This window comes from Notothenia rossii (assembly GCF_949606895.1).
Source record: "Notothenia rossii genome assembly, chromosome: 3".
NCBI lineage: Eukaryota > Metazoa > Chordata > Actinopteri > Perciformes > Nototheniidae > Notothenia > Notothenia rossii.
Window position 1 is genome coordinate 9,191,454 of NC_136901.1, and position 12,114 is coordinate 9,203,567.

Here is a 12,114-nt window from a genome sequence, read left to right on the forward strand (position 1 = left end):
TTAATTATCTAAATTATTAAAAGGACACACAGTAAATAAATATTAACATGGTCTGTGTACATTTACTCATTTGTTTTGCATATCAAGAGTAAATGAAACTACTCTAACATAAGAGATAAAGGCTGGAATTATTGTCGTTATCTACTTTAAGTAATTATTCTACCAGGTGCTAATGGACCATAAATGAATCATGATGACACATTTTGATATCAGCATGTCCTAATATTGCGTGTTAGGCCATGAGATGTCACATCTTGTTCTCGTGTGCTACTTCATCCCACTGTGAAGGATAATTTGTCTTTTTATGTAATCAGTGTGTGCAGAAAACTAAGAAACAGAAAGGGAAGCAGTTCTGTGCCTTGCTCAAGGGCATTTCAGCAGTGTTGGTGGACACTGGAGATGAAATATGACTCAGGCACAGCTGGAATACACTCAGCAGCTTTCTGGGTACAATCAGTGATGTGTGTACAAGCCTGTCTTTATAATTGTGTGTGTGTGTGTGTGCTGTGTGTGTGTGTGTGTGTGTGTGTGTGTGTGTGTGTGTGTGTGTGTGTGTGTGTGTGTGTGTGTGTGTGTGTGTGTGTGTGTGTGTGTGTGTGTGTGTGTGTGTGTGTGTGTGTGTGTGTGTGTGTGTGTTACCCTGAGGTGCTGCTTGTGTGCTGCTGGCTCGCTCTCGGCCAGTCTCAAAGAGCTCTCAGCGTTGTTCAGCCACTCCTCCATCGCCTTCTGATCCGACACAAACTTCTGCCACTTGATGTTGCAATCCTGCCAACGCCTTGATGTGCGCACACAAAACAGATTGTCATTAAAATATGTGGACAAGATGAATCAATATCCATGTAATTATTTCCCACACACACTGCTGCCTACAACTAGGAAACTGGACAATTATAAAGCAGAAGGCAGTGTAAGAAGAGCGTTGAAAAGGCAAAAAGGGACTGTTGAAGCTTATATGATAACATGTGACAAATAAAATGGATTGATCCCTCCACCCCCTACCTACTTCTGTCAAGTGTTAAAACAGTAATTGGCAATTACGTTGAAAGCAGAGGAGGAATATTTGTCTTTAAAGGGCAAATCAAATATTGTCGTGCTACAACGTCAGAAAAATTATTTTGATATGTCGTATAATATGTTCAAATATATACAAATCATATTCAACCCACAAAAACCGTACAGCCTTACTTGAGTCTGTCCTGGTGGAGCTTGTTCAGTTTGTCCCAGTTAGTGTTGAGAAGGGAGGCGGTCTCCTGGATCCTCTGACCCTCCAGGGGCCGGGCCCCCGACACCATCTCCTCTTTGCGGGCCAAGGCTCCCTCCACTGGGCCCCGCAGCTCTTCAATGCTCGCCTTCACCTCCTGTGTGGGAGATGGATGAAGTTATCTTTAGATGAATACGCTAACTGTTACCCTCTGCCTCCAGTCCTTATGCCAAGCCAAGCTAACTGGCTGTATCATCATATTGTAACGATTTGATCGGTATCAATATTCTCCTCAAAGTCCAGTACCCTCTATCTATCAGACTGCATGTACTCTCTGTTTGAATGTCTTTGATATTTGCTGAGAACTGTTTTGTGTGCAGGAGTACTGACCTTCAGACAGAGGTCCTGCTGTGGCAGGTTATAATACGCTGCTGGCCAGTACTCCGGAGAGTTCAGCTTGAAGTCCGTCTCCGACACTGAGCGCAGCAACGCCTGCAGCTCGATCAGGTACTCCTGAAGAGCATGTATTCACAAACACACAAAGATGAGAGGTAGTTTAGAAAGAAGGAACATGTTACGTCTTTATATAAGAAAATATGTTTTGTATCATGCTTCTCTAACAGGCAACATATCAAAGCTAGCTCTAAGGGGGGACATATCAGATGTTCAATAGAAACTGATCTGGGACTTCATTATTAAACAAGATCATGGGTGGAATTACATGTAAGTCTTGACAAGGTTTGAATCAGTTTTATAGAAAACTTAAATATTCAATGAAATAAATTATACATATATTTATTTAAATATAAAAATGAATTTTTGTGGATGATAATTCCAACAATGAAGCCCTAGATCGTTTCTTTTTGAGCAGGAATTGAACACGTTATTAAACCTTATTGTATATCATGATCATATCCAAGCTTGCGTCAACTCACATTTTATATATTTAATCATTAGATGATGAATACACTTGTGTATCCTCATATGAAGTACATGATATACTTCTATGACCATGATGCACAATACTCATCTCAACAGAAACTCAACATGGCAATGTGTGCAGAGGGATTCTGGGTATTAACACTCGGCTCTGTTCTTTTCACCTCAGTGTTATGCTCCTTTCATTGGAGCTCCTGCATTTAAATTACATTTTTTAATTAACCCAAAATAAAAAAACAGATTAGCATTATTAGCAGCCTCGCAGAACGTTAATGATCGCTGCTGGCCTTAATGAGTCGGCTCGGTGTTTGCCTGGTGTGACAGTAATAACGTCTATAACGGGTGGAAAGCTGGGGGTCAGACACCATAAGCCTTACATTTCCCATAATGCCACTTCACTGTTTCTCCATGCATCCTTGTGAATACCCACTTTCTAACTCCATACCGTATTTTACAACACATGCTTGACATCAGATGACATCATCCAGTATTTCATCAGTTTTAGTTCAGGAAAAAATGCAGTCTTAAGTTTTTTTCCCCATTTTTACTTAATTGAAGAAAGTTTAATCCGACATCTGACACATGTATGTTTGTTATGAAGGGAAATATGGCCAGAGTTTTAAGAGTCCCAGTATCCCTGCTGCACACCATACACAGTTTGAATGGTAAAATCAAAAATATTGCACCAATAACATAACTCTGACGGGGCTAAGTATTACTTTGTTCATTGTTTCATTGTACACATGGGTATATGTGAGAATTGTGTTTGAACTAGATTTACTTCCCAGGTAAGTGAGTCAGACATTTCTCAGTTGCACCAGAAAGCTCCTTCCAGCATCTTTAAGCTAAACCAGAGTTGATGAGCATATGTTGGCATTATCTGATGTTGCCACGGCTCCAGACACATATATTGGTATATTAATTAAATGCTTGAATGTGTGTCTTTAGTGACTGCAGACTGGGTTTGAAAAAACTCAAAATGCCTCCCTCTCTGATGATCTGGTTTACTCTTCCCTTTCTTGTTCTATTCCACTTGGACTGAATACACATCGAAACTGTTTTTGTCTTTATAACAAACTAAAAAAACATGGTAATAGGTGGCAACACTGCAGCAGTTACAGCTCAAAAATATAAAAATTCAGGAGGAACATGTTACTAACATTGAAGTGTTTGTATTATCCAAATGTAAGGTTACAATGGGCCCTCTATTCTTATTCCTTTCCTTTAAGATATCATGAATTCATATTGTAACATTACTTATACAAAGGAATAAATGGATTCTTCTTAAAAGTCTTATGTCAATCTGATATGATGGCTGTTGTCTCTCCGCATGTCCATCCACACAAGGTCAGCTCGACAACACCCCTGGAGTTGGCAGGGATTGAGTGATTTGCTCAAGGACACTTTGTGTTACATAAGTTTTGATGCCTATTATTAGCGCGTACCCAGCTTGGAGTATATGGAAAGTAAGTGCACCAATTACTGCTCAAGAGTCCTAAAGCAATGCACCAAAGTGCCAAAACAGCTTGAGTGGAGCCGCTCAGAGGCCTTACACTGACTGTGTTCTGAGTGTGGTCTCTCGTTGACTCTTAATATGTGCTTATGATTCCTCTCAGTGCGCCTGAATAAATGCATAACTGAGAGTCTGAGATCTGACAGTGCAGATGTGCATTGGTCCAAGTGTATACCATATGGTGTATGCAGCTGATTCAACTGATGTGATTGGTTGACAGGATACATACATCTTCAGTGATGGGCAGATCAGGGAACTGCCAGGGTGTAATGTGATTGGTTGGCATGCGGTGACACAGAGCAAGACAGAGCAACCAATGAGATTCAGACATGTGAGCGTGCTTCACATGTACACAGAAAATAATGAAAATGCAGCAAATAAAAACAAAAAAAGCAACTCAGACTTTTTTTATTTGACCTTTTAGGGGCACTACTGAAATTATGTAGCTTGATTTATTGTAATAGATTTAGATAAATGTCTTACCTACATTTAGCAAAATATGCTTATTAGCTTTCATGCCAATAGTTAGCTTATAAGTTAACTTTGGTGCTATCTGGCAAAACTTGTTGCATAACTTTGTTTCTAAATAGCACCGGTGGGAATTAGCGTTATAAGGTGGTGCAGGAATGAGTCCTTGATCCCAGGTCAGAACTTAGATAGTTGTATTTGGAGCTGGAATAAGTAGTAGAGTATTAGTACTGTAGATATAGAAGTCGTGCCTACTGAAACTCACACATTGTCTTTTGAAGGGTAAGAACTTGCCCTCCACCTCAACCCAGCGCGTGTTGAGCTGGAGTTGGCGGGGCTCCACTAGATTGGCGGCTCCAGCTTCTGACAGCTGATTGGCTAAGCCCTGCACCTCGTTAAGCTCCTCCTTCTTCTTGTCGAACTCTGAGCCAATTTCCTATTGGATGAGATCAACCGTGGGGTCACTCGCTATTGGATAAGCTTGGGGGGGGGGGGGGGGGGGGTGAGCACAGAGAGGCATGTGGATGTGGAATAGTACACATTCACACACGGTCGATAAATATATTATAAAAATGATAAAACACTCACACACTCCAACAAAGACACAACACATTGATAAAAGACATATCATGTTTGTAAGTGTCAAACATACACAAGTGGTTCATATTGATACTATACTGTATGTATCTCCACTTCAACAATCCATATCAAATAAGAAGGTGGTGCTGTCATTAGGTGCCGTGATACTTTATTTACATTTGAGAAGTAGTACAATCATCAGAAGTGTGAAGTGTGAAAAGAAGCAAGGAAAGACAGAAAGACAGATAGATGAGCAGACAGACAGACAGACAGACAGACAGTGAGGAATCTCAGTTGCGGCAATGACAGGTGAGTCTGAGGCGAGCGAATCAGACGTCCCCTTAGCGAAATGTCATAGTGACCATCTGAAAGTGAAAGACACACACACACAAAGTCAAGGTGGGGGAAGAAAAACAGGGGGGGACCAGGGCTCCAGTGTCAAGCCTTTTCCACATCAACACATTGGACATGGAGCTCAAAGGTGCTCCATCTGTGTGTAGCATTCCCATCAATGTATTTGTTGTGTAGTGAAATTGCTGAAGAATACAAAAATGAAAGTCTGGTAATGTCTTTAAAAATGGTTTATAACACACTTTAGTATTGGAGTATGTAGAATGTCATACTCTTGTCATATGAAACATCTGTACCTGGTGTAAATACTATATCAATTATATAAAATACAGTATTTCATATTTAATTAGCTGGGTTTTTTGGTTGTTTAACAGAAAAACATTTTTTTTTGTGACGGAATAAATATTTAAATAAATGTATCAGAAAACATATAAATATAAACATAACAGTACATTAAAATATTATAATTATGATGTACTCACTTTGCGAGTTATTTTGAACCTCAGCTGTTATAAGCTATAATAAAAAACAAATAACGATTCCACTGTTTCACAAATAACTGTGTAATTAGCCTCCTTCCAGCGCTCGGTCTACCACAGAAAAAAGCCAGACAAAAACAGTCGTTTTTCTGGGTGGAGGGAATTGATCAGCAATTACTTTCTTTAAATAGAAACAAGGAAGATGTCCTGGAACAATTATTCAGAAAATGGTCTTCATAAGGGAATAAAAGCAACGAGGCATTTGTCGAAAAGCAGGGGAAGAGGAGAAGTGAGAAACAAAGAGAATAAGGATTTGAGAAAAGATTAAAGACACAGACAGCGTGAGATGAAGAGCTGGATGAAGAGGAGGAGAGAGATAAACAATAGAATGGATTTCAAGCTTTATGGTTATTTCTTAACATAGCAGAAAGATATTATTATCCATGTACGTATGCACAATGTGTGTGTGTTATCACCTTGACCCTCTCTCCCTCGGGGGGGTCGGGCAGTTGGTCCACGCTGCGTTGAATGTCGTCCAGCCAGGCCAGCAGGTCATGTGACTTCCTCCTGTACTGGTACCACTGGGGAGCGATGGCCAACGCCTTCCTGTTCCTCTGAAAACGCAGGTCCTACACACACACACACACACACACACACACACACACACACACACACACACACACACACACACACACACACACACACACACACACACACACACACACACACACACACACACACACACACACACACACACACACACACACACACACACACACACACACACACACACACACACACACAAAATATAGCAAGATAAAGTTGTTGTAGCAAGTCTCTCTAAATCTTTAAGGAGGGCAGCATTTATTGTATTTCTGCTCCACTTGTGTATTGCACTGTGTGTTACCTTGACGGTGTTGTACTTGCTGTTGAGCTGGTTCTGCTTCAGCCTGATCTGCTCCCTCTTGTCCTGATCCGGGGCCCTCTTCTGTAGATTCTCTCCTTTCAACAGCAACTCCTTCACTGCACCTTCCTCACAGTCCTGCGCCACACACACACACACACACACACACACACACACACACACACACACACAGTTTAGAGCTGCACACACGATACGAAAGGAAAAGAAAAATCATTATCTGTGTGCGAGGGACCTTGTCCTCCTGGAAGTCCTCCTCCTTCAGGTTCTCCCCCTGCTTCACTTCCTCCTCCAGGAGCTCCAGCCAGATCTGAGCTTCACTGTGGTACTGCTCCAGCTCCTTAGCCGACGCTGCCGTCTGACACACACACACACACACACACACACACACACACACACACACACACACACACACACACACACACACACACACACACACACACACACACACACACACACACACACACACACACACACACACACACACACACACACACACACACACACACACACACACACACACACACACACACAAAAGAAAGATCATCAGTGGCCTAGAGGGAGAGCATTTATTGGGAGAGGTCGGCGCAGATTACGAGTCTATTTAGAGAAATCAATTTAGGGAGAGTGTATTTAACGGGAGTATGTTTGGAAGTACATTTATGGAAATAGTTGGATTATGAAAAGATTCAATTTAACTGTTTTCAAGCTAAATAACAAACAAAAAATCTAGACTAAATCTTATCAGACGCTCTTAGAATTTCAAAATGAAAGTACTCAGAGTGCTTTACTCTTCCTACCATTCCGCTGGTGATGCGTTGTGCGATGATCTCAAATCTGTGGTTGAGCTGCTCCACTTTGGGCCTCACTTGGACCTGGCACTTCTCCCCCCTGGTGGACATGAGCTCCTTGGCCAGAGTCCTCACCCCCTCCATCTTTCCCTTCGTCAGATCCAGCTCCGCACGCAACACCTGCAACACACACACAGTTAGCCACAGAAGCTCTTTCCTAAGGAAGGAAATTCCTTGAAAAAATATGACATAAAATAGTTTACACATTCAAAGAGAGCGCTAACAGAAGTCTATTGAACTTTTTCAATTTCAGCTAAAAACCCACCTCTTTGCACTGGCTTTTAATAATAGTTGAGTTACATTTTTACATTTGTATGTGTTTCTATATTTCTAGCTATTGTGCTTTTTATCATGTTTTCAATTTTTGATTTATCATTGTACTCCCATTGTGTTATTTGATATTGTATGTATTGCCTGTACAGCACTTTGGTCAACTGAGGTGGTTTTAAAAGTGCTATATAAATAAATAAATAAAGATTGAAGATAAGTGCTTGTTAATGATTGATCTCTCTCTGTAAGAGCTGTTAACAACAGGATAATTATCTGGGTTTTTAAGAAATACTGCATTTCTTCTCAAAATCCATTCACTGGCATCTAATCTACGGAGAATGACTGGAGGTAAAACACCAATAAACACACAAGATAAGCACAACATATGCACAGACAGACATTACAACCTTGAGCGCAGCGTCGTTGGGTCCCTGGCTCGCTATCTCATCCATCTTCTTCTCCGCTCCGTCGATCCATCCGTTCACTTCCTTTATCTCTCCATCTAACTTCTGCATCTGCCTCTGGTAGTCCTGAGGGAGAAAGGAGAGAGAGAGAAACTTGAGTGTGCAAACAACGACACTTTTAGAGGGTTATTTTTAGAGTTTGGGTTTAATTTTAGCGCTGATGAAACGGATAAATATGTATCAGATGTGTTCTCTGACCAGCAGCAGGATGAGCCACTCCTCTGCTCTGGACGTGACAGCGATCCAGTTGCAGCGCAGCAGGCTGACTTTGTCGTCCACCAGGCCCCCGTGGCCCCGCAGCACCGCCTTCAGGGCCTCCGCCAGGTCCACCACGGCCTGCAGCTGCGGCTGGCGCCTCTCCGTCTCCTCGTGGATCGACTGACAGGATTTAAAAGAGAAGAGAGTTGAGAGACAGAATGCCATTACCTATTGAAAGCTCCAGGTCATTGTTTCTGTTTTTAGCAAGTTTCTTTTTGACCTTATGTTGTGTATACCTGTGCCCACTCCACCTCCGCCTCCAGGTTGCTGGGCATGCCGTCCACAGCGGAGCGCCGGGTCAGCTCAGCATCGGTGGCAGCGAGCCACTCCGTCAGCCCGTTGAGCTCCTTACGCAGCTTCCTGGACAACTTCAGACTCTTCTCCAGCTCCAGCTTACTCTCCGTCACCTACACACATAAATCATGTTTAAATCTGACCTGTATGATCATGTGAGCCTAACTACCTGTGTGTGTTGTTACCTGAGAGCCCAGCTGGTTGTAGAGTAGCTTCAGGGCGGTCACCCTGTCGTCCATATCTTTGGGCTGCTCCGTCTGCTGCTTCTGCACGATCTGCCTGCCGGTTTTTATCACCGTCTCCACCTCCCCTTTCACTTCACTCAGCACCTTATACAACTTCTGTTGGACACAAACACACAGCAGGGGCTTAATGTAGGATCAAAGCATATATTCACCGCATCTGATTGGATGACCCACCATGCACTGGTCCAGCTGTGACTGCACCACGTCCTGCTCCACACTGCGGATGTCCAGGACCCCCCCCTGGCTTTTCACCCCAGCCAGCAAGCGCTCGCACTCGGTCAGACGAGTGTCGAAGTTGGCCGGCTTCTGGAAGAGCCGGAACTTCGTCCACACGTCTGCCAGCCTTTTCTGTGAAAAGGAAGAGACACAAAGATATATTAATATAAGTAATGAAATGCAGGTGTTGGGTGAAGTTTGCAGAGGAAGAAGAATACTCCATGTTGTCAGTGGATTGTTTATCTACACCTCTCCTGCTATGTTATGCACAGCTGGCACAACTTAGATACCTTCATTAATCATTTAAATCTCCTGACAAAACACACTTTTCCAGAAAATCCCTCAGTATGTGTGTGTACATGTTCACGTGTGAGTGTGTACCTGTGTGAGGTCTATCTGTCCCATAACCCTCGGGTCTTTGTCCTGGTTCTTCTTCTTCATGTCCTCCAGGGTTGCCTCATGGCCGCTCAGCTCCGCCTGGATTTTCTGTTGAACATGCACATAAAAGACCAATTAAAAATAAAAAGGATAAGACAAATTATGTTAATGAACCATAACTTTATTTGAACTAAAATTAATATATAAATGTGATGTAATGGGTCTGAAAATGTTGATTTGAAAGTCAGACTAAAGCCAATAAAGTTGGAATGCATTGATAGTGTACCTCCTAATAATAACCACAAGGGGGCATGAGGGATCAAGGAGATAGGAGAGGATGCTTAAAAGCATTAACAACCTGTCACCCCCCCCCTTTCAAACACAGAGACGGCCTCTGTCACCCCTCTCGCTTTTAAATACCAAGTGCCCTGTAATCACATATGCTCATCCACACCAATTTACTCCAATCATTCTCCCATCCGCGTGTGTCTATGTGTTTGTGTGTGTATGTGTATGTGTATGTGTATGTGTATGTGTATGTGTATGTGTATGTGTGTGTGTGTGTGTGTGTGTGTGTGTGTGTGTGTGTGTGTGTGTGTGTGTGTGTGTGTGTGTGTGTGTGTGTGTGTGTGTGTGTGTGTGTGTGTGTGTGTGTGTGTGCGCTCTTGCCCGTGTCCAAAGTTGCCCCGGGCTTAATAAGGACAACAGAGAGAAAAAGAGCATTCGCCATTCTCTCTCTCGGGTTCCCATGCACGCACACAACAAACACACAGACAAACACACACACTCTCTGGAGTATATTTCCACTCAGCTGTCATTCCTCTACCTGTCCACTCAGCTGCCACTCTTAGAGGTAAAACCTGACAGGGCAAAAAGCTTGACAGTGTTTCATGAGTCAACTAAAAGCTGCACTTACTGATGATGAATTGGCATCTTTATTCTACATTTGGAGCATTTCTATTTAAACTGACTTCAGCCGGGCGTAGTGTAATTACTGCAGGTCCAGTTGGGGTCTGCTTACATCGGGACCAGTGGGGGGAAGTTTGGTTTGATTAAGTCTTATCAGTAACGCTAGCATTTAATTATAGTATTGTCATTCATTCTGATGAAAAGTTCCTCAGTGGAGCATGAAACTGAAATATCTTAGGATGCTCTCCCACATATTTGTCCCATAGAGCACAAACGTCTCATTTACATAAAAGGCAGCATGAAAATAATTCAACTAATTAGGTCTTTTTAAACTTTTAGGACACAATGAATGAAATAAAGGCCCTCTCTAGTTCTAAAGCCACTTTAATTTTGTCCGTTCTGAGCTACTGTAGAAAGATGGCGGTCTCCGTGGGGAGGATCCCTGTGATATGAACGGCTCATGAACAGAGCCAGTCTTAGTGAACGGAAAAATAGAGAGATTATGTAGAAGCTATGGCCCAAAACGATTCTCCTTAGTCCCTACACGCACACACAGCTACACACTGATGGCTACCTGAGCCTCCTGCGGTATCTGCTGGGCGTCGATGTGGTCAGCCAGGTACGCAGTAAGGTGTCGGTCGGTGCTGGCAAGCGAGTCCTGGATCTGCCTCAGACTCTTGTCATTCTCCTGGGCCCACTGCACACTCTTCTCCAGCTCCTGCTTCCTGAGCCCCGCCTGGGTAAACACAAACAAAACTGCGTCACAAAACAAATGAAGTGGACCATTAAAACAGATAACAGCAAATGGGAAACGTATATAATGTATATAAAGAGAAATATTCAATCCCTCGTCCCTCTAAATAACAGTTTCTCGCAACACACAACCCCACATGTACCTAAAAACAAACACACACAGGCACACACACTCTCTGCATATACCCTATAGAAGGACGGAGGCAGGGGTTTCTCTCTCATGTTGCCTCAGCGTGACGACAACATCAAGGTGGCCACGAACAACCCAAATAACCAACGATCTTCGGATGCCTGAGAAGTAGGACCCTCGGCAACTACTGTTGCTCTTCTGCTCTCCACCTCGTGTCTGCCTACGAGATTAACTTTCCTACGGACATGTTGCATCACAACCTGTAAGAGCTTGTGAGTTGTGAGGAAGAGGCTGCGTATGTGGTCACAGGTGAGCAGCATGCTAAGCTCATGCACAAGGATAATGACTCTAAATATAGCCGTGAGCCACTAACGCTTGTCTCACACTCACAGTGCTCCCAATGTCACCGTTTCATGGCTGGTAATGTACGAAATGAGCGCGAGATTAAATATTTAGACAAACATTGATAACAACCTTCCCCGTGGCCATGTACTCCATTTCCCTGGCAATTGGCGGCTCATGAATACATATTCTTATTAAACACTCAGCTTTCCCTTATTACTAATTTCTCTCACACACCGAAAGGCAGTCAGTGATTGTGAACGGGCGAGATAGAGGATCGCTGTTTGCCTTGCGTCGGAAACGCCGTCGGCTAAGCAGCGAGCTCCGCGCTACACTTCCTCTTATTGTTTATTCAGCCGTTACAAAAAGCTCCAAATTAAAATGGCAAACACGCCTCTTTGATCTGAGGAACAGCAGACAGAGATATAACAACATGGATTTATCTCAACATAAGTTTTAAAGTGGGACACAGATATAATGAGATTATATTCCACTGTCTCTGCACTTTCTTGGACACGTGCACTCTGTTGACGGGGAAGTGTTGACAGTCAG

General features: G+C 43.0%; 1 protein-coding gene across 12 annotated transcripts in view; it reads right to left on the reverse strand.

Annotated features, from left to right (window-relative positions):
- The window catches only part of dmd (dystrophin), a 179,903-nt gene that overhangs the window by 41,079 nt on the left and 126,710 nt on the right, over positions 1–12,114 (reverse strand). For all 12 annotated transcript variants that reach the window (XM_079672703.1, XM_079672706.1, XM_079672702.1 and 9 more), the window contains 15 exons: positions 10,912–11,073; positions 9,432–9,536; positions 9,009–9,182; positions 8,775–8,930; positions 8,532–8,702; positions 8,236–8,415; positions 7,981–8,103; positions 7,253–7,423; positions 6,688–6,810; positions 6,438–6,572; positions 6,007–6,159; positions 4,387–4,557; positions 1,592–1,714; positions 1,186–1,358; positions 640–775 (listed from right to left, as the gene is read on the reverse strand). In XM_079672703.1, the coding sequence (XP_079528829.1) occupies positions 640–775; positions 1,186–1,358; positions 1,592–1,714; positions 4,387–4,557; positions 6,007–6,159; positions 6,438–6,572; positions 6,688–6,810; positions 7,253–7,423; positions 7,981–8,103; positions 8,236–8,415; positions 8,532–8,702; positions 8,775–8,930; positions 9,009–9,182; positions 9,432–9,536; positions 10,912–11,073 (2,256 nt within the window). The remainder of the gene's footprint in view (positions 1–639; positions 776–1,185; positions 1,359–1,591; positions 1,715–4,386; positions 4,558–6,006; positions 6,160–6,437; positions 6,573–6,687; positions 6,811–7,252; positions 7,424–7,980; positions 8,104–8,235; positions 8,416–8,531; positions 8,703–8,774; positions 8,931–9,008; positions 9,183–9,431; positions 9,537–10,911; positions 11,074–12,114) is intronic.